At 41.1% G+C, this 25804-nt stretch overlaps 2 protein-coding genes across 4 annotated transcripts in view; one reads left to right on the top strand and one right to left on the bottom strand.

Annotated features, from left to right (window-relative positions):
• Positions 1-5319, bottom strand: part of STN1 (STN1 subunit of CST complex) — a 47592-nt gene extending 42273 nt beyond the window's left edge. Inside the window, exon 1 of one of the 2 annotated variants that reach the window (XM_075216210.1) lies at positions 5224-5319. The gene's annotated coding sequence lies outside the window, so the exon portion shown is untranslated. The remainder of the gene's footprint in view (positions 1-5223) is intronic. The other variant, XM_075216209.1, reaches the window with a different exon arrangement.
• Positions 5320-5379: 60 nt separating this feature from the next.
• SLK (STE20 like kinase) overlaps positions 5380-25804 on the top strand; it is a 50228-nt gene continuing 29803 nt past the window's right edge. The window contains exons 1-4 of one of the 2 annotated variants that reach the window (XM_075216200.1): positions 5380-5986; positions 23570-23734; positions 24553-24601; positions 25473-25622. In XM_075216200.1, the coding sequence (XP_075072301.1) occupies positions 5837-5986; positions 23570-23734; positions 24553-24601; positions 25473-25622 (514 nt within the window). In that variant the 5' untranslated portion in view covers positions 5380-5836. The remainder of the gene's footprint in view (positions 5987-23569; positions 23735-24552; positions 24602-25472; positions 25623-25804) is intronic. The other variant, XM_075216201.1, reaches the window with a different exon arrangement.

The raw sequence follows: 25804 nt of genomic DNA, 5'->3' as shown, positions 1-25804 counted from the left end.
CTGAGTCAAGATTCATGGGATTGCAGCATATGAATTCAATAGGAACCAAAAACATTACCAATACTGCGTACCCACTGGCGTTTTTACAAGCGATTTAGAGATCATTGTATAATTACAAACACATTGAAATGTTGCAAACACATGGAAATGGACTAAGCACCAAAACAATATCACATGTATTTGTCTAGCATTAAAAACACACATAAAAAACACCGGTGGATATGTGGCATTGTGTATTGTTATCCGGTTTTTGTTATGACATTTTTTTTTAAGCTCCAAGCAGTTCTGATTCTCATCCAGAAGGTGACAGTCTGCATGGAATACATAGTCAGAAAGGTTCAGTAACAGGGGGATTCTCATTGTGATACACTGTGGGGTACCATACCATGGTTGCCAACCACCAGTAAGTTTACAGTCAGTGAAAAATTGGTTCCATTTGTTCCAGTAACAACAAAAACAGAAATTAGTGAAACTGTGACAATATTAAATTTCACATAACATTCTTTCTTAAGCTCAGTTTCACAACAAGAAAATAAATTATATCTGTAACCACAGTCACAGGCTAAACAGGAAAATTATAGAATACGGCAAAGATGAACAACACACAGATAAGAAACTGGGCAGTCTAGATCAGTGTTGGCTAACCTGTGACACTCCAGGTGTTGAAAAACTACAAGTCCCAGCATGCTTTGCCAATATATAGCAGTTTATTGCTGGAAGGGTATCCTGGGACTTGTAGTTTCACAGCACCTGGATTGTCACAGGTTAGCCTACACTGGTCTAGATGAATCTATTGCTATATTACCTGCTGTCATATTTTAAAACGGGTCATCACTACTGGTTAATTAAATCCCAATCAATGCACCACTTACTTTGTTCTTTCTTTTCAGGAGAGATAACTTGAAAAAGATAACCACAGTGGGATATATAGTTTTATTAAGCTCCTATGCCTATAGAATTCCATGAACACTTATAGTAAAGACAGAAATGTCTAATAATGAATCTACTGAGAGTACACGCAAGAAAGTAAATATCAATTGATCAAAACATGTTTGTTGAATTTTCAGGAGACAATACAGGGCAGTGATATACAGAGTCTTGTTTCGGGCTGAATATCATATGAAGGGAAGACGATGTATGTTAAATCATTTACGATTACATATTCCCAGGTGATCATATGTCTTTTCAACAAAGCAGAATAAGGACACTATGCACTATGTACATGAGACGAACATACACAACTAAGAGACTAGTCACATTTTGCTTGGAAAGTTGACCTGTGGAGTTTACATTACATTAGATAATGTATTATAAAAAAATAATTAGTCAAGTTAGTAAAGCTTTCCACACGTTATGGTGCCGCAACTTGGCCCCACACATGTGGGTGGCGGAGTGGCTGGATATCTTCCAGCGTCACTGGGCATACCTCCCAGCTTCATAAAATGGGAAAATGTTCACATGCCACGCCCCCAGACACACCCCTCAAATCAGCAAGATATAGTCTGGCAGTGAAGCAGAGCTGCATTTTGATTCACTGCCAGAATGCTTCATTGATCAACCCTCACCTACTGCAGCGAGAACCGATGCAGGTCCCTGTACAGATGACAATGAGGGACCGATATGCGTGTCTGTAACAAATGCAGAACAGTCCTGCTGAAACTAGGTGATTGGATCCGTTACTACGATTGCTAGATGACTTCACAGGTCGATAGCGGTCATCTTCAAACTGCATTTACAGATATGCTCAATTACAGTCTGCGTGATCTTTAGAGGATCATTATGAAGCATGAAGGTTGTTGTGGGTCCATACACAGCAATATCAAGTCAATTGCTCGATGTGGCCTGCGATTCGTAGCCCAGCGCGTGTGGCCAACATAAAAGAAAACTAATGGTATGGTTTGGAAATTCTACTGAGGAAGTACAAAGCCAGAAGAACAGCAAACTGATAAAGTGGAGGAAATAAAAACAAAACAGTAGTTTATCAGCTTCTCCATTTCACAGATTTCCTTTTCAGCTGTTGTACACACAAAAGAAATGGTAGAAGTGAACAAACATGACACGGAGAAGGGAGAATTATCTTCCTTTTTACCCCAAAATGACAACATACATTTTTTTCCAAAAATAGTAAACAGCTAAATATTCTACAAGAATTAACATGGATGTTGCCGAATTCTGAAACCTACAAAAAGATATGAATGATATATAAGTGGGAGACTCCCAAGTACAAATAACACACATCTATGATCTATTACGCCGGAACAGAGGTGACAAAGCATTTTACCTAATCCTCAACGCTGGAATGATTTTATAGAAGAAGTTATACTAGAAGAGTACACAAACATGGGCACTAACATGAGTGTGTCAGGCGCCGTCTCCGCACTGACACTTGGTGCAGGAGACAGACGCCTGCACCTTCCAAGCAACCACGTCCTGTTGCCTAGCAGCGGGACGCTATCTCTGCTCACCTGTCTGCAGCCAGCCGCCAAATTCTCCCTAACCCTATCAGGAGGCACCTTAGGGTATATAAGGCAGCCTCTGAAACATGTCTAGTGCCAGAGTATTTGGTCTTCAGCCTTGCTCCAGCGTTTGTTCCTGTGTTGCTGTTATTTGGATTCTGACCCAGGCTTGTTCCTGACTTCTCCTTGGTTCCTGATTCTGGCTTAGACTGATATTTGGTATTGACCCGGCTTCCTGACCATTCTCCTGCTTCTGATTTGGCTATATCCGTTTCCCTGGTTTTGATTCGGCTTGCTGACTACTCTTCCATCCTGCATCCTGGTGGGCTGTCACCGCTGCCTCAATTGTTACCTCGCCAGCTGTCTGATACTGAGGGCCGCGACCTGCACGTCCCTTGCAGCAAAGTCCATACCTCCTTGCGGGGGTTCCTGGTGAAAACCAGGGGCGTGTTAGACTGCGCGCCTCAGTACTCAGTAGCACCAACTGCTGGCAGGTATCATCAATTCCACCTAGTGATTCTGACAGAATGTGCAGTTCACCCACACATACATGGCAATGTAAGATAAGAATAAAAGTAGATACTTCATCTTCATTTATGGGATCAATGAAGAGAGGGTGTTAGAGGATGCTGGGAAGGAAATGAGCTGGTTGTTTGTCAAGGAAGATTATTGGATATCAAGTCGGATTTTATCAATCTTGTCCTTAAAGTAGGAAGCAAGAAGGGGCACTGATAGTAGTCAGAGGGTTAGAGGTGGGAGGGATGAGAAGAGATTTATGTGTGTTAAAAAGGCATTTGGGGTTCGAAGCCTGAGCAGAGATGACAGATTGGAAGTATGTTTAGCAGTGTCCTGAGCATTTTCATAGAAGTGGTAGGCAGTAGTATATGTGAGGAAATCATTAGAGGTACGACATTTATGCCAGTGATATTCTGCTTTGCGAGAAAGTTTTTGAAGATTTTGTGCTGCGTTACTGTGCCACGGCTGACATCACAGTTGACACGGAGTAAGATGAGTCGCTGGAGCCACTCGATCAAAGACTGTTGCTAGGGTTTGGTGAAAATTAGCTACTGCCATATCAGGGGAGGAGAATGTAGAAATTGGGCAGAGATGATGTTGGAGAGGTGGAAAAATGTTAAAAAAATTAAGAGTTAAGACTTCTGCAGGTATGAGGAGGCTTCGTAGAGTTAGAGAGTCGAGAGGTTAAAGTATTGGGGGGAGAGCTCGTAGCTGATAAGGAGATGGTAGTAGAGGGGGAAAGGAGTGTTAAGAAAATCAGAAACTGAGCATAGTCTATAGAAAACAAGATCAAGGCAGGGACAAGTAGAGAAATCAATCCACTGGAAGAGGCCGAGGGAGAAAGTCAGAGAGTAGTTTGGAAGCACAAGTGGAATGTAGATTATCAATGGGGAAGTTGAAATCAACCAGGATGATGGTGGGGATGTCGGAAGATAAGATATGAGAGAGCCACGCAGAGAAATGTTCAAGAAATTGTTGGTGTGGTCTAAGGGGGAGATAGATCACAGCAACACATAGACAATAGGTTAAAATATCTTAACAGCATATACTTCAAAAGAGGTGAATGTGAATGATAGGACATTTATAAAAACTGTGACTATGCAACGTGGGGAAAGTAGTCCAACCCACCACCTTGTCTGCTTCCAGGTCTGGAGGTGTAGGTAAAATGGATCCCTCCGTGTGAAAGGGCCATAGGTCATACTTGTCAACTTTTCCTCGTTGGCTTCAGGGAGATCCCGGGGGAGGTGGGCGTGTAGGGGCAGGGCTTAACGAATCGCATCATTTTTATCCAGCCCCCTAAGCGATTGTCACAATTTTGGCCAATTACTGTTTCGGGGGTGAGAAACGGGAGGTTGCCCTGCTCTCCTGGGAGGTCTTCCAGAAATGCGGGAGTCTCCCAGTAAGCAATTATGTGTTAAAGAAAAGCAGCTAATGAATCTCTATAGACTGAAATGTCTTTTACATTTCTATCTCCATTACTGAAGTCATTTTGTCTTACCAGTCAGTCTTTGATTAAATCTTGGTCTCCATGAAAATGGCCACCTCCATAGGCATCAATACATGGACATAGGACACAATTTCTGAACTGTGTCATCAAGCTACAGATGGCGACGCCAACCACGTCTTGTACTGGCTCAGCATCAGGGAGTGAGGGAGATCACCCCTATTTCAGGGAGTCTCCCTGACATTCAGTGAGAGTTGACTAGTATGCTGTGAGGCAGTAACTGATTGTGTAAACCATGTTTCTGTTATTGCCAGAAGGTTGAGGTCGTGTATGGAGTTGTTTGTTATACATTATTTCCTAGAGCAGATTCAGAATTCTATTTGTGATACAAGTCGCTGACATTCTGGTTCCGCAGCAGTTCCCTACATCTGACAACAGAACTGTATACAAATCGCACTACATCACACATAGCCCTAGAACTGCTCATCCAACAAACCACCTACTACTACTACTCCGCCCCGTCAGTGTTATTATACCTATTTAAAAATAGTATGGGCGGATTACAATGACTCCGCTCTGACTAACAATGACGCTGCTGTGTCGGTTGTGTGTAACTATTAAAGTTCGGCCAAAAAAAAAAAAATCTGTTGCTAAGGAGACGTGAGCGCGCTCCTGCCTGAGTGACAGCAGAGGTGCGGGGACGCGCACACATAGTTCCTGCATAGAGCAGTCCCGCGGCTCCTGTTAGTCTAACCTCCCGGTGCACACACCGGGCACCGGCACCACCCAGCCCGCGGAGTGTCTCACCTCGTACCGGCCACTGGATATTAGATCTTGCTGCTGGCAGGGGGGTTGGGTGCTGCGGGTAATCTCTCCGCCTCTTCCTCCTCCTCCTCCTCTCAGCGGACAGTGTGATGGGCCGGGCCTGTCAGCAATGTGTGAGCTAGTCGCGGCCTGCGGATAGGATCCGGGGCAGGTGTCTGCTGATAAACCCTCCTCCTTGTCTCAGGGACATTATCCTGAGGGACCGGTGGCTGATGCTGTGACCCCCCCCCGCCCCTATAGCCATCATCTACACGGGATCCACTGGGAACCTGATCCAGGATCTAGTAACACATCACCAAGGAGACCGACAGCCCTAGACAGGAGCCGCCTTGTGCATCACACGAGGGATCAAGTAGGATTACCAGGATATCCACAGAGGGATCGGGTAGGATCTACCAGGATATCCACAGAGGGATCTGGTAGGATCTACCCGGATATCCACAGAGGGATCCAGTGGATATCCCCGGGGCGCTCCCCCTTCCCCCTAATCCGCGGGCTATGAAGCCAGCTGCCCCCCATTGAAGGGTATCTCTACACATTCAGCTCCTGATCCAGGGCTGAGGTCTGGGGAGCGGCCACCAGCAGAGAGGAAATAATGTCTTTCTTTAACTTTCGGAAGATCTTTAAGCTCGGTGGGGACAAGAAGAAGAAGCAGTACGAGCATGTCAAGAGGGACCAGAACCCCGAGGAGGTTTGGGAGATCATTGGAGAGCTGGGTGATGGTGCCTTTGGGAAAGTGTTTAAGGTGAGAAAGGATTACCCATCCCTAATTCTCCTACACCAGCAGGATTATCTGTTTACACCACATTTTGGCATCAGTTTGCTGTTTTAAATAGTGGTCCTAATAGTACATGATGGGACCTGTAGTTCCACAAACCTGCAGTACAGTGACTGGTATTGACATACCTGATTGACATGTCTTGACATACCTGCTTTGGGTAACTTGCATGTCACTAAGCAGTGTAATAATTAATTTCTGACATGGCAGGTCATATTCAGATGATTATCTTTAAAAGCTCTGCTTTAATCTGCATTTCTAAAACAACATAGGAAACCAGAAGTCCATTAAATAAACAGGAAGACACATCTGCTTCAGCTTGATAGTAAAGTATTTAAACTCCATCTGGCTATAAAGGACTGATGTTTTTAAAAGGGCATCCCTTCTCCTACCCCCTTATCTGAGGAAGAAGGTTTGGCAGTGAAAACATTTGCATATACAGTATTATAATGTGTGTCCCAATTTGCAAACCTTTAGCTATGCTTTTTGTTGTTCTTGGTACTGTCCACAACACTTGCGTGACTGTCAGCTGTTCTTTCCTCATATGAATGCTTTGTACTTTACATCCAGCAAAGCCTCTTATTGTAACATAATGGTGATTTTAGTAAGTTATTTGGTTACTTATTGTATTTTGTCAGACAAGAGGCCTTCTAGTGTACAGAGGAATAAACGATTGTTAGTAACTCTTGAGAATGTTAGCCCATATGTCACAATAATGAACTAGGAAACTTCTCAATTACCACTTGCCTCAAGTGATCGGACCTGTCAGTATAGAAAGTTAGCTGGTATCTAATCATGTAGGTGAGGTACAAAAAAGCTTTTAGCAAGTGTCAGACTTACTTACTTGAATAAGTTTGGTGAAAGTGATGGTGATATACATGCTTCCTGTGAGTCAGACAACCTCTCCCTTGTACCTCCTAACCCACCCCAAACCATACAATGAGACACACGAGGGAGTAAAGGAGGTTTTCTAATGCGAAAAATAGCCTGATTTATCTAAACTGTATATATCACATCCTGATCCTTCATTGCTGTGCAGAGGTCCACATTCACCATAGTAAACATTTATGCATTGCAGATGTAATTGTTTTTTTTTTTTGCATTGTCTTTGGTCTGTTTTGCAATCTGTCCACATTGCAGTGCACGTACCTCCCTAAACAAACTCGTTCCTTATATCCTGACATACGTTCTGTTGTTGTGTGTTGTTTTATTTTTATTTAAATATTCTTTACTTTATTTTGCAATGTCTTTAGTACAAGTTCCCTAATTCACATGCAAACATGATCCACTAATAACTGTATACACTACCATAGGCAAACTGAGGGGGGGGGGGGGGGGTAAGTGCCTGGAAACCCCCCTCCAAGCCTGGGGCACTGTATAATTGAGGTGGCTGGACCCTGCTCCCGCTTCACACACCTAAGAGTAGTGCACGCAGCATTGCCCATGTATATTATGGGAATAGGAAGAGTTGGAGAGAAGCCAAGCACTGTCTAAAATAATAGCCACGTCCCCATGCATGCTGGTCACGCCCACTGGCGGCGTGGTGTGGAAACTCCCCTCTACAAATCCTGTATTTGCCCCTGACTGCATAGGAGAGTCTTGCATGTAAAGTTAATAAATTATAGGTATTTAATTTTGTACATAATTGCTTTGAGATTTGAAGATTTTGTTTTTAGCTTGTTTCCAGTAGAACTGGTTGTTTTGTCCATTAGCATGCTATGCCCATAGTTCATTGCTGATACATATGTTTTTAACATGCACGTCAGGGTGAAGTAGGTCTGACTGTTTAGATTGATGTATCTGTCATGCTTCATGTTACACTGAAACAATATTAATACATTGTTTAGACCATAAACATGCAAGGTTATTAGAACACAATAGGCCCATTCTTGAAACCAAATAACTATGATAAGATCATTTCCTACATTAATAATATTATTATTATTATTATTATTATTATTATTATTATACTATTTATTTATATAACTTTGATAAGATCATTTCCTACATACGTTCTTAATAAAAATGTTTCCAGTTATGTTTTATTTTTTCAAATATATGCCTTGGCTGTTATTTCTAACATTACTTTTATTATGCAAGTAAGACATTGTAATGTTTTATCAGCTCTCTGAAAGGAAGACTACAGTCTACTCTTTTTGCAGAACGTAAGGATACAAATGCAGAGGAAATTGCATTTCCCTCTAGACTGCAATTCCCACTTTAATGCTCACCCAAGTTAATTTATTTTTCTTGTCTTCTTAGCCAGCACTTCCTGAGCTGTGCCCCTTGAACGGTTTTCAGAAACACAGCTTGCAAGGGACTAATGAAAGTGTCACTTTGCTCTGGGAAAGTAGTAGAATGTGGTGCTGGTCTGTAGGAAGAAACTAAATCCCCCATCTGAGACAGCAAGGAAAGATTGATCTGTTAAACAACTCCACACCCCCTGCTTCCTTTTCACCCCAGACTGCCAAGGAGCTTCCAGTTTCAGTTATTCAATCTGCTGGCAGAAGTTCACTTTATACAGCCAAGTGATTGTTTGGAACTGATCAGAAATGGGAGCATTTCTTGTTTGCATGTGGGACATCTATTGGTGATTTTTTGTGGGGGCTATTTCCTTACCACTTAATATTACTGAAAGTTACTCTTTATTATTTATTAACATTTATTTATATAGCACCAGCATAGTCCTTAGCACTGTACAATCGAGAACAAACACCACAATAAAACAAGACTAGGGGGCTATATTTACTGAACTGCGGGTTTGAAAAGGTGGAGATGTTGCCTGTATCAACCAATCAGATTCTAGTTGTCATTTATTTAATACATTCTACAAAATGAGAGCTAGAATCTGATTGATTGCTATAGGCAACATCTCCATTTTTTTCAAACCCGCAGTTTAGTACATATACCCCTGGGTATTTAATAGATGGGAGTGCTGTCCCACGCATTTTACAATCCAAAATATGAGTTCAGTTATATGAAGTTAAGTGGCACAGGTTACATATTGGCCCAGCCAGATTACAATGGTAAAGAGTACTTCGTAGTACATAGCAATGTTGTTGGGGTTACAGAGAGTATAGAAGTAGAATAAGTGTAAGTTTGAGTGTAGAGTGGTGGATATCGGGTAGAATAGAATAGTCTAGGAAGGTTGAGTGGCTACCGTTATGAGGTAAGTAAGTTGCCTCTCTTGACGTAACTCTGTTTAATTGTTCTCATCATGAGATCTAGCCTAAGCTGTTCAGCTATTTGACAAATATTGGGTTTGTCATTGAGGCTGCAGGCCAGTTTTTTGTTTTTTTTCCGGAGCTCTTGTAAAATTGATTTCTTTATTAAATTAGTAATGCCAATATGAGTGGCTGAAAAACTGTTATATGCAGATATTTATATGGAGAAACGATTTAGCCCCCCCCCTCCCCCCTAAGATCGCCCCGGGTAGGACAAATGTCTAGATCCGCCCCTGTTTCCGACCGACGTGTTATCTCAAAACGATTGTACCTACGACTGAAGGTCCGATCAGTCTGGCGATTCATCTAGTCCTCTAGTCGTCAGAGAATGACAGCAGAATATTCATTCATTCTTGTCTCACTGATTAAACCGCCTTGTTATAGCTATCCACATGTCCTAAACGAACTTCGTTAGCTTCTTGTGACTCTGAAAAGAAACATTCTGTCTCAGAACGAACAAATTAAATCTACAGCACTCTCCACATTTATTCACCAGGACATTCATCGCTAGCATTGGCTGAAAAGAACACGGCTCTGTAAACTGTATGGAGATTGTGGCCATGAGTGCATACACACTACATGATCAGTCAGTGATTGGTTGGAAAATATTAAACAGTACCACCAACCAAATGAGCCGACAATCGTCACTTTGGAACCACTTTCGACCATCGTGTCACTATACACACTAACCCGACTTCCGACCGAACAGTCGTGTATCGGCTGATTTGCCCGATTATTGGACGAAAATGCTCCAGTGTGTACCCAGCCTTCGTGATGATCACAGAGGAGAGGCCGATAGTCCTTCATGGACAATATCTGATGTGAAATTGTATCCTCTTTCCAAACCTACAATTGGTGTATTTTTTCCTGTATCCTGTGGCACCTTCTCATCATTTAATCCCATGAATGAAGGTAGTCTTCTGCCTCCTCCCACTCTACTTCCTGTCCACAGGACCCTAGTTCTTCACAAATCAGTCGAACATTGTCTCTTGTGCCTTATCTAACCTCTCTAGTATCTCCCTCCAGTGGCATCTTCCCATTATTATTCAAGCATGTTATTATTACTCTAATCATGAGAAAAATTAATTTTGACCCAGATTCACTCACAGATTAGCATCAGATCTTTCATACCCCTCCAAGCTTCTTGAGAAGCTGGCTTACGCTCTCCTCACAAGCCTTTTTTCACACAAGCTATTGGAATCCTCCTTAGTCATTCTTTCATTCCCAACTCTCAACAAAGATTGCACTGACTAAGGTAATCAATGATTTGATCACTGCTAAATATAAATGATACTTGCTTATTATTTTCCTTGATCTCTCAAATACATTTGACAATGTCGACCACTCCTTTCTAATACAAACACGTCACTCTCTAGGTCTTCAGTACACTGGTTCTCATATTGCTTATAAAACTGCTAATAACTTCCTCAGTCACTTCATCATCATCTATTTATATAGCGCCACTAATTCCACAGCGCTGTACTGTGGAGAACTCTCTCACATCAGTCCCTTCCCCATTGGAGCTTAGTCTAAATCCCCTAACATACACACACACACAGACCAAGAGAGACTAAGGTCAATTTAATAGCAGTCAATTAACCTACCAGTATGTTTTTGGAGTGTGGGAGGAAACCGGAGCACCCGGAGGAAACCCACGCAAACACAGGGAGAACATACAAACTCCACACAGATAAGGCCATGGTCGGGAATCGAACTCATGACCCCAGTGCTGTGAGGGAGAAGTGCTAACCACTACACCACTGTGCTGCCAATCACTGTCACTTGGAGTACCACAAGGCTCGGTCCAAGGTCTCTGCTCTTTGCTATGTCTATCATCCCCATCTCTTGTAAAACTAATAAGATCCCTTTTGATTTCAGTATCACCTCTTTGTGGATGATGGTCACATTTATCTATCCACTCCAGATCTTTCACTGTATGTTTTGGCCCTTGTTACTAAATGTCATTCTGCCATTACGTTTTTGATTTTCTCTCCCCCACCTAAAACACACTCATTCAAAATCCGAGCTATTCATTTTTCTGCTAACTGCTTAGCTGATATCTTTAATTCTACTGACAACTAGACAAAAAGACCCTTAAGCTTGCTGCCTGGGTGTCTTCCTTAACCCAGAACTGTCCTTTTCTATTTCCAATCTGTATCTAAATCCTGTTACATACATCTAAGAAACATCTTTAATTCTTACACAAAGTTTAATTCACGCACTCGTCTCCAACATTGACTCTTGCAATTCCCTTATTACTGGTCTTCCCATAAGCAGACTCTCACTTCACAAACGACTGTAAATGTAGTGGCTAGACTAATTGTCCCTACCTTGGTTGCCTGTATTTTACAGAGGCCAATATAATCACACTATGTGGCAGTAAATACTCTGCAGCTTTGTTGCAAGAATCTGCCCTGAGGGAGTTGCAGTGGACACGTGAGATATTGGCATAATTTGTAAACATATTGTGACCAGTTTGTTCACTGGGAAGTTCTGGTCTTTCCTGCTTTGTTTTGAGAACTAGTTGTATAAAGCCAATATTTATCCTAACATACAATGCCATTAGCGAAACTGTACAACCCTTTGTCTCAAAATATCTACCAGCCTTCTATTGCCTTCTCTCTGTCCAAGATTTGTGTTTGTCATCCATGCTCTCTACTTTATCCCATTGCTGATTACAGGGCTTATCTTGGGCTGAAACCACTCTAAAATTCCCTCCCCCTGTACAAGACTTTCAGCAGCCTCCAACCCTCAGTCATTCCTTGGAATGTCACCTCTTCAGGAAAGCTTATCAAATTCCTGAACAACCTTCTTTAAAATATTCTTCCCAGTTACCACTTGCTACACAGTTCTCACAAAACCTGCATTTAGTCATTTACTTATTAAACCAACATTGTTGTGAGACTGGATCATATTGCCCCACTTGGCGCTTTTTCTCATTGTCATTTTGCTGGACCAGGGTACGGTCTGTGGCATTTAACCTCCTAAATCAAACTTCTTTTCCTATAGATTGTAAGCAGGGTCCTAGTACCTCATTGTCTGTTAATACCTGGGGGGTAAATGTATCAAGCTGAGAGTTTTCCGGCGGGTTTGAAAAGTGGAGATGTTGCCTATAGCAACCAATCAGATTCTAACTGTCATTCTGTAGAATGTACTAAATAAATTATTGGTTTTTCAAACCCACAAGAAATCTCTCAGCTTAATATATTTACCCCCAGTCTTGTTTTATTACTGTTTGTTTCCAATTGTAAACTGCTGCAGAGTATGCTGGTGCTGTATTAATAAATGTTAAGAAATAGTAGAAAAAGTGTTGTTATTGGTTGTTTGTTTGCAATGAACTATGGGAGTTGTAGTTTATTTACAGTATTTCTGCACTTTAAAAAGATACACAGCTAAATAACTGCTAATGACGTTTATATCCGCTCCTACAAAATGTGTTTCTGGGGACACAATGATAAAGCAGACTCATTTCTTAGTAAAAATATATTCTTTAAATATAGACAATTGCCCTTTAAAAATGGGTCATTGATCTCTGTGATGGCCATAAGGGCCGTGCACATAGACATTTGGGCACCATGTGAAGATTACAGGATGGAGCATAAACACTTTTTTGTACTAATTATTTTCTGCTTTTGCGCTGTGCTGCATTGTCCTTAATGTCTAAGTCCCCTGCCCTGTCAGTGCACTCTGCTCTACTCGGTGCTAGTGGAACGGAACACAGCTTAGCCGAGGGGCAACATGGGGTACACCCGTGTACATTCACATTTCACTTTATTTCCGTATTGCCACAAGAGGATGACCTTGTGTCCCCTGCAGAAACGTGATACTGACCGGATGCTGGAGTGGTTTCTTGGAATACTATCAATGAATTTATACACACACTCCTGTTTCTCTCGTCTTTTCCGATGTAAATGTATATAGCTCAGACTGGCTTTCCTCATTATTCAGGACTTCCAAACCCCTATTATTTTAATCACCTGTTCCTGCTCTCCGTTTCAAGACATTATTTTTTTTTGTAAGTTGGGGCCTCCTTATTAAAAATGAAGCCTCCCCATCGATTCGTAAAGATAAATTAAATAAAAACAAATATATATGTACCACTCTACTACTGTCAGTTTAATGTAGCATGCTTTTGTGTATGTATGTGTGTGTGTGTGTGTGTGTGTGTGTGCCTAAAATATATATATATATATATATATATATATATATATATATATATATATATATATATATATATATATATATATATATATATATAATTTGAAAACAGGGATACTCTGCACTCTCCAAACACATAATCAATGCTATATCAAGTACTGTTCTATATTAAAAACAGGAAATGTTAGTTCCACATATTGCAATATATGTTTAAGCTGACCAACTCACGCCAGAGTCTTCCCATTCTGACCAGAATGGGAAGACTTTGGCGTGAGTTGGTCAGCTTAAACATATATTGCAATATGTGGAACTATATTAAAAACAGGGAATGTTAGAACAGTACTTGATATAGCATTGATTATGTGTTTGGAGAGTGCAGAGTATCCCTGTTTTCTTGTCTATACAATGTGGGCAACCCACTCTTGCACCCCAGTCTGTACATGGTGAGTGCAGAGGACCTATGTCTGTTTTTGCTTATATATATATATATATATATATATATATAAACAAACGTGATCTTTGTCCTGTACATGCTTCTGAGAGCTCTTGTTAACACAGCTAGAGTAATGAAAATCTGTTCTTACAGTGTACGAACTGACAGCACCTTGTCATTGCTCTTGTGCACCTAGGGTATGTCCCCAGTTCACTTCCTCTTTCAGGCCTGTCCGCTGACACATTACCATGCTGACACTCCATAGAACTGCATAATGAGGTTGGTCTATGCTAGAGCTGTTGGTCATGCTCTGATTTAGCACAATCGCCACCCATCAAAGAGAGTTTCTCCACCAATCAGCAGGCAGCACTCTCCTTCCTAAAGATAACTTCTCATGAGTAGGGATAGAGCAATGTTGTGGTTGTTGGAGGGATTCCCCTTGATGTAAGGAACGGGGAGTTACTATATGACCTGAACATAACTGACAGCTCTTACATTACCCTTACTCAGCTGGCCGTTCTGTGGAGGTCATTTATGTACAGGGTCGTAAAAATGTCAGAGAATACAGCTGTCAACTCCTCTCATGACCTGCTTCTGCAGATTAGTACTATTCCAAATTTTCTCTGTTCAAGTTTTTGTTTTGCAGCTTTTAAGTGCTTCCATGTACCGTTCTTGTAGGATTAGCAGCGGAAGGATTCAAGTCCATCATTTGCTGCTGTCCACTTTCTGGAGATCCTGTTTACTTTAGTTCAGACCTCCTTCTAGTTATCGGGTGACAGAAATGATCAATTTAAGTTTCATCCTGTGACGCTTTCCTCAGCACGCATTGTTTTATGGTTTTCTGTCTTATTCACCTGCTTCTGCGTTTACAAGGGAAGGCCACAAAAGTCACCCTCCTCCTCATCAGCTTTTTATACTGCAAAACTGTACAGAGTACTCGTTCACATCAGTCTCTGCCCAATTGGGGCTTACACCCACGCAAACATGGGGAGAACATACACACTCCACAAGGCTGTGAGGTAGAAGTGCTAGCCACTAAGCCACTGTGCTGCCCTTACACTCTCAGAACATACAAGCTCCACAAGGCTGTGAGGAAGAAGTGCTAGCCACTAAGCCACTGTGCTGCCCTTACACTCTCAGAACATACAAACTCCATAAGGCTGTGAGGCAGAAGTGCTAGCCACTAAGCCACTGTGCTGCCCTTACACTCAGAATTAGATGCCCCAATCATTTTCTTTAGTATTAATATAATCTTGAACTGCTGCCTCTTGGTGGGAAAAATATCTATTAAAGTTGTTCCTAACTTGTGTGCTGGCGATTTCAGCCAACTTGCATTAAGTGGGTTTGGAAAGGGAGTGCTGTGAGCTTTCACATCCTATTCATTATAATAGAATTTATCATGCAGCCCAGACAAATGTTGCAATAGAGGGCAAATGACTGGATACCGCAGCATACTATGAACTGTGTTGTGTTTTTTTTGGTGTGTGTGTTTTTTTTTGTTTTTTTTTAATAGACTATCTATTAAGCTAGGACCTTGGCTTTTGCCAGACTGATTGAGGAAATGGGACTTAAGGACATTTGAAGATTGACGCCATCACCACAGACAGTTCTGCTGCCCCTCCACCTCATATCACACTCTTAAGTGTATAGATCTGCTCTTTACCTCCCATAGATTAGCCCAGAGACAGGCAATCTGATACACTTCAGGGGCCACATGCCTCGAATTGTTCAAAACACCTGCACATTACCCTTAATCTCAGTATTAAATTCAAATAATACATTTAATCAAAGGATTTTAAACACATGTTACAAGCTATAACAAACACATCTGGCCTTAAAGCAGGAAGGAGCTGGAGGCCACAGGCTTGGAGGGCTGCGTGAGACCTTCCGGCCGTCTGTTTCCCACCACTGGACTAGATCCTTTAGTGTCCAGTACCTACCCAGCGGTATTATAGATCTCTCCCCAATGACACTGACAGTAATACTCTCGGCTTATAAAAGCAGCACGGTGGCGTAGTGGTTAGCACTTCTGCCTTACAGCACTGAGGTCATGCGTTCAATTCCCGACCATGGCCTTATCTGTGAGGAGTTTGTATGTTCTCCCCGTGTTTGCGTGGGTTTCCTCCAGGTGCTCCGGTTTCCTCCCACACTCCAAAAACATGCAAGTAGGTTAATTGGCTGCTAACAAATTGACCCTTGTCTGTCTCTGTGTGTGTGTGTGTGTGTGTGTGTGTGTGTATATATATTAGGGAATTTAGACTGTAAGCCCCAATGGGGCAGGGACTGATGTGAGTGAGTTCTCTGTACAACGCTGCAGAATTAGTGGCGCTATAAATGGTGATGATAAAGGGATCCAATTCTGGAAGCATAAAACCTTTTGTCTCACCCTGATGGGCGAAGGGTCTGATCAGATCATTAGGGGACAACGCACGGGTGGTTAATCCAGGTACTCTGTGGGACACAAGGTTACCATAGCTGGGACCTGAATGGCTGTAGAGCTTCCTAATCCGTATAATTGAATGGCTCTTGTCAGTGACACAATGAACCCTGAATGTTTCATGGATACCCGCAGAAAGACCACCTACAAATATCACAAAATTTGGACTCGTTGCTATAGATCCACTTTTCAATACACTCTCGGGAAGGAAAGGAAAAAACTACCCCTGGGCACAGCCAGCCCTGCTATTCTACTGTATACTGCTGTAAACATGACAATATACCAAACTCATGACATACTTGTTGATCTCCGATAATGCCCTATATGTGGGTACCTCATGTTAAAAGGTTCTGTTAGGTTGTGGTTATCTCTGTACATTATGTATATGTGCTGTACTGATTTGTTTTTCTCTGTAGCACAAAAGCTTTTAATACAAAGTGAGTTAAAAAAGAAATTAAATTGTAATGGTAAAGAATAATGAAGAAACATTCCATAATGGCCCTTAGGAATCTGAGTGCAGACTGTGCAAATTTTAAATGCAGCACTAGCATATAGCTACTGAATACAGTGTTATGTATGTATGTGTGTGTGTGTGTATATATATATATATATATATATATATATATCTGTTAATTTGATAAGTTCAATATGCATTTAAGATGCACATGTTTTTTATTGGATAAATCTGTAGGAGTCCTAAATTCTCTCTTTTCTCTCTATTACCAGTCTGGTGAAAAATGACTGGTGACCACTTTTAACACTAACTCTGTGTCAGCCATACCATTTATCACTTAGGAACTAGCTGTTAATTGGTAAACGATCAGTTATGTGTGACTGCACATGCATGGGGTCAGTGAATAATACCTTTTATGACTCTCCCCCTCCCCCATCTCCATCACTCAATGCTACTATTGTCATTAAAATGAGGCAGTGGTTCCTCTCACATGGTGTGTGAGTGGTGAGCCAAGGACAGTAGTGTGATGCACTATAAGATGTGTGGTGTTAATTCTAGTTCAATCAAACTTTATTAACAATCTCAGATTGGTTTGATATATTTGCTCGTACAAATAAAAGCATTGTAAGGCTGGGTACACACTATAGAAAATTTCTCCTGATGTGATATCCTGAATGATTTTGCCAACAAAAAAGAAGTCCCGATCATCAAGCCGATTCCTGTGTACACTCTATACACATTTTACATGATTTACCTTTAGATCTGTGCTCTTCATCTGTCATGGCCATCGGCTGAAACGATTGTGACTCTGTAAACCCTATGGAGATCTATGGACAGTGCCGGTCTTGAGTACATACACACTGCAGGATTGGAACAACATTGTTCCATCGTTTGAAAGAGATTTTTGGTCCAGTTTAAAAATCAAACGATACGATGAGCTTTGGAACGTTCATTGTCCATTGTTGCAGTGCACATACTAATGTGATATCGGGCCGAATGGTTGTTTATCATTTGGTTGGCCCGATAATCACCTGAAAACCCTGTAGTGTGTACCCAGCCTTATGCTCATAGCAATCAGTCAGATGTTTGCTTATTCCACTAGAAAAATTACAATCTGGTTGCTTTTGGCAACGCGACCCTTTCACTTTGCTACAGGCTTATAAATGTTCCCCATGGTTTCAGCCTAGTGATAGTCAGTGTGATGCACTACCCTTCAAAAGAGCTGCACATTACCCGTAATATACATTTAATCACAGAACGAGACTACTATCTGTAGTAACATATCAGCAGCTATTTTATAGAAGTGTTACAAGCTTTAACAAACAAATCTGATAATAGAGCAGGAAGGAGCTGGGACCGCTGGCCCAAGGTTCAGAGGGCCGCCTGTGCCGATCACTGGTATCTGGTTTATTAGTCTGTATATAGGTATGTTTATGTTCCAGTGGTACAATGCATGTTTTGAGCTTAAATATTTGGAAACTTTTCTGTTATTATTATTATTAATAATAATAATAATAATATTATTATTTGGGCTGGGGGGAATTTTATGAAAACGAAGGCCCAAGTAATCCATGTCAGGTGGTCTAGTACAGTTAGTACATGAACGCATCTGATTGGCTTAGTTCCTTTGTCCTGTCTATTTACAGATCTTCATGATGTGTTTAGTAACCATAGAGAAATAAAATAAAAGGGAATTCAGTATATCAAATATTAACCTATCTATCACTCTTGAATTACTTCCGGATCAGTACAGATTCTAACGGAATTGAAAAACAACAAATCTTGTTAATTGTAGCTAACTTGGCACCATATTAGCATCAGTGCCCTGTTATACTACAACATTTAGCAGTGGACACGTATGGCAGCGTGCAAGAACTAACTATTCAATCCTTTGTTCAGTTAAGGAAATCATTTTTGTCCTTTTTAAATAAGAGCTGCACATCCAGGAAGAAGGTGTTGAGTAATCCAGTGTGTGTCTGTACACATAGCCATGATACTAATCGGGCCTGGCCAACCTGTGGCTCTCCAGGTGTTGTGAAACTACAAGTCCCAGCATGCTTTGCCAGTAGATAGCCAGCCGATAACGGCAGAGCATGCTGAGATTTTTTTCAAATCAGTTTAAATAGACACCGGTTTGTGTCACAATGTAAAAATAAAATAACTTAAAAAAAATTTGTTCTAAAAAATTATATATACGTAGCCAAGCAATTGTGATTTCAGTGAAAAGTATAAAGGAAAATTGTCAGTCCTACAAGACACGGGCGGTGGCGAGTCCGCGTGTGACCTCGTCCTGTAGACATTTCTACTTACAGCCAAACTGACTGATATAGAGTCTGTCTGCATTAATAATACAATCCCAGCTATTCTTTCTATCTAAAATGTTCTTGTAGGTTGGTACGATGGAAAATGTTTGTCAGACAAAGTGAAGGGAAGGCCGGCATGTAAGATCCATTCTATAAATAGACCTGATGTGTGCTTGATGTTCCACAACCTGCTTGTAGACTGCGTTACATAACTACATCTGTGAATTGGTTGTGTCAGAGGAAATACTCGTGTAAGAGAGGTGTGAGTGTGCCCTACTCCTACACACTAAGGGCATGTATAATGCTATACTAGTGCAGTCAAGGAAAGCCATAACTATAATGAAGAGTGCATAAGAAATATCCCCATCCTGTGTTCCCCCGATTTGGCACAAATAAGGGACAGGACTTATTGGTGGGAACCGTGGCACCACCTAAAATGTAAGCAACAATTGCAACAAAAAAACCTCTTGTCCCATTTAATGCATTTTTACATTTTTTTCAACTTTGCTCATTGGTTTCAGCTATTGCTTTTTTTTTTAATTCATTTAATTTTTTTATGCCGCCAAGTATGGTGTGAATTCCCATTTTGGTCAATCATTTTTCAGTAGGGTCTGTGTTTCTAAGACACTGAGATGGGCAGGGCTAGAATCCAGCCTGTATTCAATCAAAGCATTGGACAGTTCAGTTACCAGGACATAGACCTCCTAGGGGATGTGTAGTCCATGGTCTACAGCAGCGCTCTCATGGGGAAGGGCTAAACTGTGCTTCAGTTGTCCACTGTCCAATACCATAAATCCCAGAAGACTGGAGGTTTTCAGGGAAGATTGGTTTCTTTGCCTGTACCTACTTTTTGTATCCCTTAAAGAGCTATTATATAACTACATTATATAAAAACAGCTTGAGGTATTGGTACTACATTAAATACATATAATTATGTACATTGTGATTTTGCAACACCATTATAATTATAATAACATGGTGCAAATTTGGAGCAGGCAATTTTATATTTTACCGCTGCCCTGCAATCTGCTGGACATGGTTGATGTTTAACCTTCAGCGTGATTTTTACTACCATGGTAAATAAGAGGGCAGGGTAGCGTGTACATGTTATATAGCTGGAATGGTGTGAAACAACGGCCCTCTTTCTGTGTTTAACTGACCACCGTGCCCTAAGTTCTCCTTTGTTGACTTGACTCTTGGAAGTAATCCTTAATACTAACTGTCCTGTGTACAGATCACTTTGGTGTGAGATCGTCTGTGTTATGTTGTATTTACCCAACAAACGGTTAAAGTACAAAAACCGGACTCCGCACAACTAATTTCTTGCACAAAGTTGTGACTACTAGTGTTGTCTTGCTGGGTGTGATTTTGGGGCAGTGATACACACCTCTAATGGAAGGTTGTCTTCACCCATCAAAACTGTTTTTGATCAGCTGATTTAATGAATTTCAATATATTTTATATTCTGGGACTCGGGAAGTGTCCCACAACTGTTAGAGGACAGAGTGGCCGCTACCGGTGCTAGTTTCAGCACTATATTATGTACAGTGCACATACTCTGCCCCTCCAGCTGTCATCACCTCTTCATAGACGTGACTTCATCCAGTGGAGCAACGTTGAGTTGTGACATTCTGAGATATTTCTGACTGCTTAGCTGGAGGAAACCATTTATCCTGTTTGTGAGTCATCAGGTTATAGACGCTGAATGTCAGCACTTAGCTATGTAGAGTCTTTTGTTAGAAAAAGGAAGGACATCCCAGTATGGGAATAATACAAGGAGCACTAGCCCAGTAAATAATATAATATAGAATATATTAAATATGTGTAAATTGTGTTATCTCTTCAGCATTATGTTTTGTATTATAAGGAATAACTTGAACCTTTTAGCTCCAAAAAATGCCACATTCCCATATTTATGTCCAAGCTGCATACAAACTGTATCCTAAAATGTGAGATGCAGGTGAGTTAATTAAGGTAAAGGTTTGTACTTTGTATGCATTGTCTAAAAAAAATAAAATTAATTATGTAGCATCAGTCACTTTGCAGTTGTGTACATAGTAATCATAGGAACATGATATACATATTAAAAGACAATATAATTCAGACTGAAGTAATATGTGTTGAAGGCCCCTCAAAATACCCCACCTGCCACAAGGTTTGTGCCATAAATGGAGTGTTTAAGCTCATACAGTAGACAATTGGTAGAGATTGAGAATTACGTAAGTGGTATGTTGAACGAACATGTTTAATTGCAGGCTGCAATGAGCAGGTTTGTTTTCAAGGACCTATTAAAACTATTGAAACTAAGGGCTAGATTTACTAAGCTGCGGGTTTGAAAAAGTAGGGATGTTGCCTATAGCAACCAATCAGATTCTAGCTGTCATTTTGGAGAAAGCCCTAAATAAATGACAGCTAGAATCTGATTGGTTGCTATAGGCAACATCCCCACTTTTTCAAATCTGCAGCTTAGTAAATCTTGCCCTAAGAGTCTTCTATTTTTAGGTAAGGTACAGGTGAAGTCTTGAAAGGACTGAGATGCGCTGTACATTGCGTGTTAGCATGCTGGCCACTTGCAAAACACTGATCTTGCAGGATGCATCGTGATCGATCGTTGGGATAACAGCCTAGTGTTTCACGATGACCGTTTGGGCTTTCAAGGCTGTTAGACTGTATAATAATTGACAGAGGGAAATTGGGCAGAAATCATAATTATGTTAGGGCACATAAAGAATACTGGCCCTTATTCAGTGCGAGCAAGTAGGAATAATAACACTTTTATAGAAGCTAGGTAAAATCTTGTCGCGGCAACATTATTATGAATTAATCTAATGCATGCAAATGTGTCCAGTGCATTTCAACTGTGAGTGTACCGCATGTGAACCGCATATCGGTCATGTGCAAACACATAGCGTTTATATACCACATTTTCAATTTTTTTCTTATTATTCAAACACCATGCCAGTGAATAATCGACCTGATACATTGGCAAAAGAGGATTGAAGTGTGAGATGTTTAACTTGCAGCATCGTGTTGGTTAGATTAAAGTGGGGTAAGTAAGATTGCGGAGCATTAAGGAATTGACTGATGTGCCATAATGGATATATGTAGAAAACTCTACCTTGGACCTGGACAAATTTATCTGAAAGTTAGTAGCCAAGGGCAAAAGTTAGGAGCCAGCAGTTCTGTAAATTCAAATTGCAAACAGTACAGACTAAAGGGATGAGGGGTATTACAGGTCTTGGCAATAAACCAGTCTCTGCCCCTCTACATGCCAACCAGACTCCTCCTACAGGCCAGTCTGCCACTAAGTAAATCCGTTTGTGCGTTTGCAGTATAATACATACAACTTAGTGTACCCATATGCCAGTCTATGCCCACAAGTAAACAAGTCTCCACATGACAACCAGTGTGTCTGCAATAATCCAGTTTATACACTGCATACCAATGTGCCCACCTACATGTCTGCCATTGATCTTCCTCATGGTAAACGCTGATCACACGACCAGCATGGAGTGTGTACTGACGTCGCCATGTGACCTCCTGAAGCTGACTAGCTTTCTTGAAGTACTGACGGCTAATAGTGGATGCACATTCCATGATAATACGGGCGTTTGTCCGCTTCAGTGTGGTTACAATTGGTATTTGTCTATCCCAGTTCTACATAGAGGTAAACTACAGAGAGGAGAAGAGAGGGCTATTATGTAGATAAGCTATAAATTTTGATCTTGTGTGGTAAACTGTGACTGTAACTGTGGGAATATGGAAATATAAGGTATGCTGTTTGCATTTTTGGATATGTTTTTGAATTGTATACTGTTTTTACATGTATGATGCATTTAAAATAAAATACATATGGGTACACGGCCCCTGCTGAATTTGTGCATTGTCACTTCTTATTATGGCCTTTATCAGTTTTCTCTCAGTTTGTATAAAATGTGTGCTGGTAATTTTATAAATAAAGTTATTAAACAAAATAAAATACATATGCATTACAATACCCAGCCAAAAGATATAGCCAGCAACAAAAAATGCCACCACACTTCTAAATAGATACAGAAAGCTAAATGAGTGAATTGTGGTGCAGTCACTGTAAAAACAGGGAATATATAACTAAATATGTCCACCGTACTCTTACTCCTCTGCAGCCGGTTGTTCTGTTAGGAGGGCGGTTATTCTCTAAAACAGCAGGCACACAGTGACTGACAGCTAGGCAGACTTGCTTTGCAGAAATGCACAGTATGGATTGGTGGATTCATACGTAGGGGCGGGGCCAGTGATGTTACAACAACTCAGTCTCAACTTTATGACCTGTTTGAGGTCCAATCAGGACACTCTCCTAAAGATGTGGGAGGAGCTTCAGCTATCGGTAATGGAGATGGAAGATAATAATTTACTTTAACAGAGCTGCAGGGGAGAGTAAGACTAACACTGAATAGTGTATTTTACCTTAGTGGTAATATTCAACTTGAGGGATCCTTGATCATTTATTAAAATCTGAGTAGATCTATGTCTAACTATTTATTGTTATGTGTCTTTCCCAGGCCCAGAATAAAGAGACCGGCATTTTGGCAGCAGCTAAGGTTATAGATACCAAATCTGAAGATGAACTTGAAGATTACATGGTGGAAATCGATATTTTGGCATCATGTGATCACCCCCATATTGTTAAATTGCTGGATGCTTTTTATTTTGAAAATAACCTTTGGGTAAGTAATCCTTTTAAAAGTAAGATTTGATGGCTGTGCTGCCAGCGTGACCCCTACATTTGGCCATAAACAAATGTAATTTTGAGATGTTACCCGATTTCACCCTACTAATTCTGTGTCTGCTCTATGAACCTCTATTTTGCTTTGTAGATATGGTTCCTACATTACATTACACAATCACATGTGGGGCCGTCCATCTAGCAGACAAGCGAATAGTTGGCGAGGGTTATTTACTGACATTGGTCAAAGGTGATGTATTTGTTAGACAGGGAGCGAATAGCGCTGGTGGACTGAACCTGTTGTGAGTCAGGGGGGTGTTCAGCCTTATGAGCAGTTTATTCAGTGGCCGGAACTCCTGGTTTCAATCGGGTGCCACGTGCACTACTCCCCTCCAGTCCTTGGTGTGGGAATTTCCATTCGGTCCTGGTGCTCAACCCACTATATCTGGGGGTAGGGAGTGTTCGTAAGTGGGAAAACCAATTTTTAATGGTAAAGCACAAGTCAAGACACACACACACACACGTACACACGAGTAAAACATCTAATGTATCCTGATCTGAGAGAGCCTATTCAGTCCTGTACTTTGTATTGTATTTTGGAAATGTTTTCTTTAATAGAAGATGAACTGTACTGAACACTTGCACTTTATACACAAATTACCTTACAACAATCAGTCAGTATACAATACTGTACATTTTGTGATATAAATTCAGGGAAATTGTCCCATTTAAATTCAGTACAGTACGAGAGGATCGAATAATATGATTCGCACTAATTTCTCTTGTAACCCATTGTCTGTTCTCCTCTGTTTCTCCCAGATTCTGATTGAGTTCTGTGGCGGAGGAGCCGTAGATGCAGTAATGCTGGGTAAGTCTGTTCCCGGGCACAGTGCTGTGAGGAGAGGCCTTTGTTTGTTTTTTCTTTTGTCTCTCTTTAAATACTACTTGGCAGGAGGGAGTTCTGAATATTCACTGTGGTACCAAAGCTATGTTAAAGGTCATTCTCATGTATTTTTTATTTATACAACACATCCAACCTAGAGCGGAAACAGCCTTTGCCAGAAGTGCTGGATTGCAGGGTTTTGGCTCCCTAAATTATGTTTAAAATGGGCTCTGCCTTTAATAACATAGCTGCAGTGTGGTTTCCACCTTTTCTAGGGGAAAATACAGACTTTCCTACTTCTGTTATGTTTCTTTTCTACTAAGAATAATTGAGTCTGTGCTACTTTTACCGGCCAGGTCAGTACAGTGGTGGTCACGTTGGTAGCCCTAGTTGTAGGCTGCACTCTGCACACAATTCCAGTAGTTAGATACCGGTGTGAGCTGGTATCCACACAAGCTGCAATTCTCAGGGTCAGGTAGACCTAACTGAATGTAAGCTGATGAATTTCTAGGCCAAAAAAAGCTGTTCCCAATAACCATGAGATGAGGCACTACCAAATGAATGGTCTGTTTCAACAGGCGGTAAATGCAGTCAGACGATGGCCACATACAGGATCGGATGCAGTCATCCTCCAGTCATCCTCTGACTGTTTGATCCGGCGGATTGGCTTGAACACTGAACCGCTCTATCTGTCAGATTTGGCAGACTGGCATGATCACCCGATCACAACCTGCTCAACCTTTAATAATTGTACCACTGTCCTATATATTTCTTTTAATGTGCATCTGTCAGTGGAAAGTCTTTGTTGCCTCATAAGACCCAAAGCAGCTTATACTATTGTGCTCATCTTCTGCAGAGCTGGAGCGCCCATTGACAGAACCTCATATCCGCGTGATTTGTAGGCAGACGTTGGAGGCGCTGGTTTACCTACATGACAACAAAATCATTCATCGAGATCTAAAAGCAGGAAATATACTTCTGACGCTTGACGGCGACGTGAAGCTGGGTAAGTGGGTTTTATTTTAAAGTGGATCTATTGTGGCTCTGTGTTTTAATTAATGCTAGCCAAACGGTTCACTCTTCAGCCTCTGTGACCATCGCAATCAAGAGGGTATCATTAGGCCAAAATATAGTGAACAAAGTTTTCTGTTCTCCCAATGTAAACATCTATTTATGGCATTGAAATTT

This window comes from Mixophyes fleayi, chromosome 6, assembly GCF_038048845.1.
Source record: "Mixophyes fleayi isolate aMixFle1 chromosome 6, aMixFle1.hap1, whole genome shotgun sequence".
In the NCBI taxonomy this organism is placed as follows: Eukaryota; Metazoa; Chordata; class Amphibia; order Anura; family Limnodynastidae; genus Mixophyes; species Mixophyes fleayi.
Note: the sequence above shows the minus strand (reverse complement) of the source record. Positions and strands in the feature narration are given on the sequence as shown.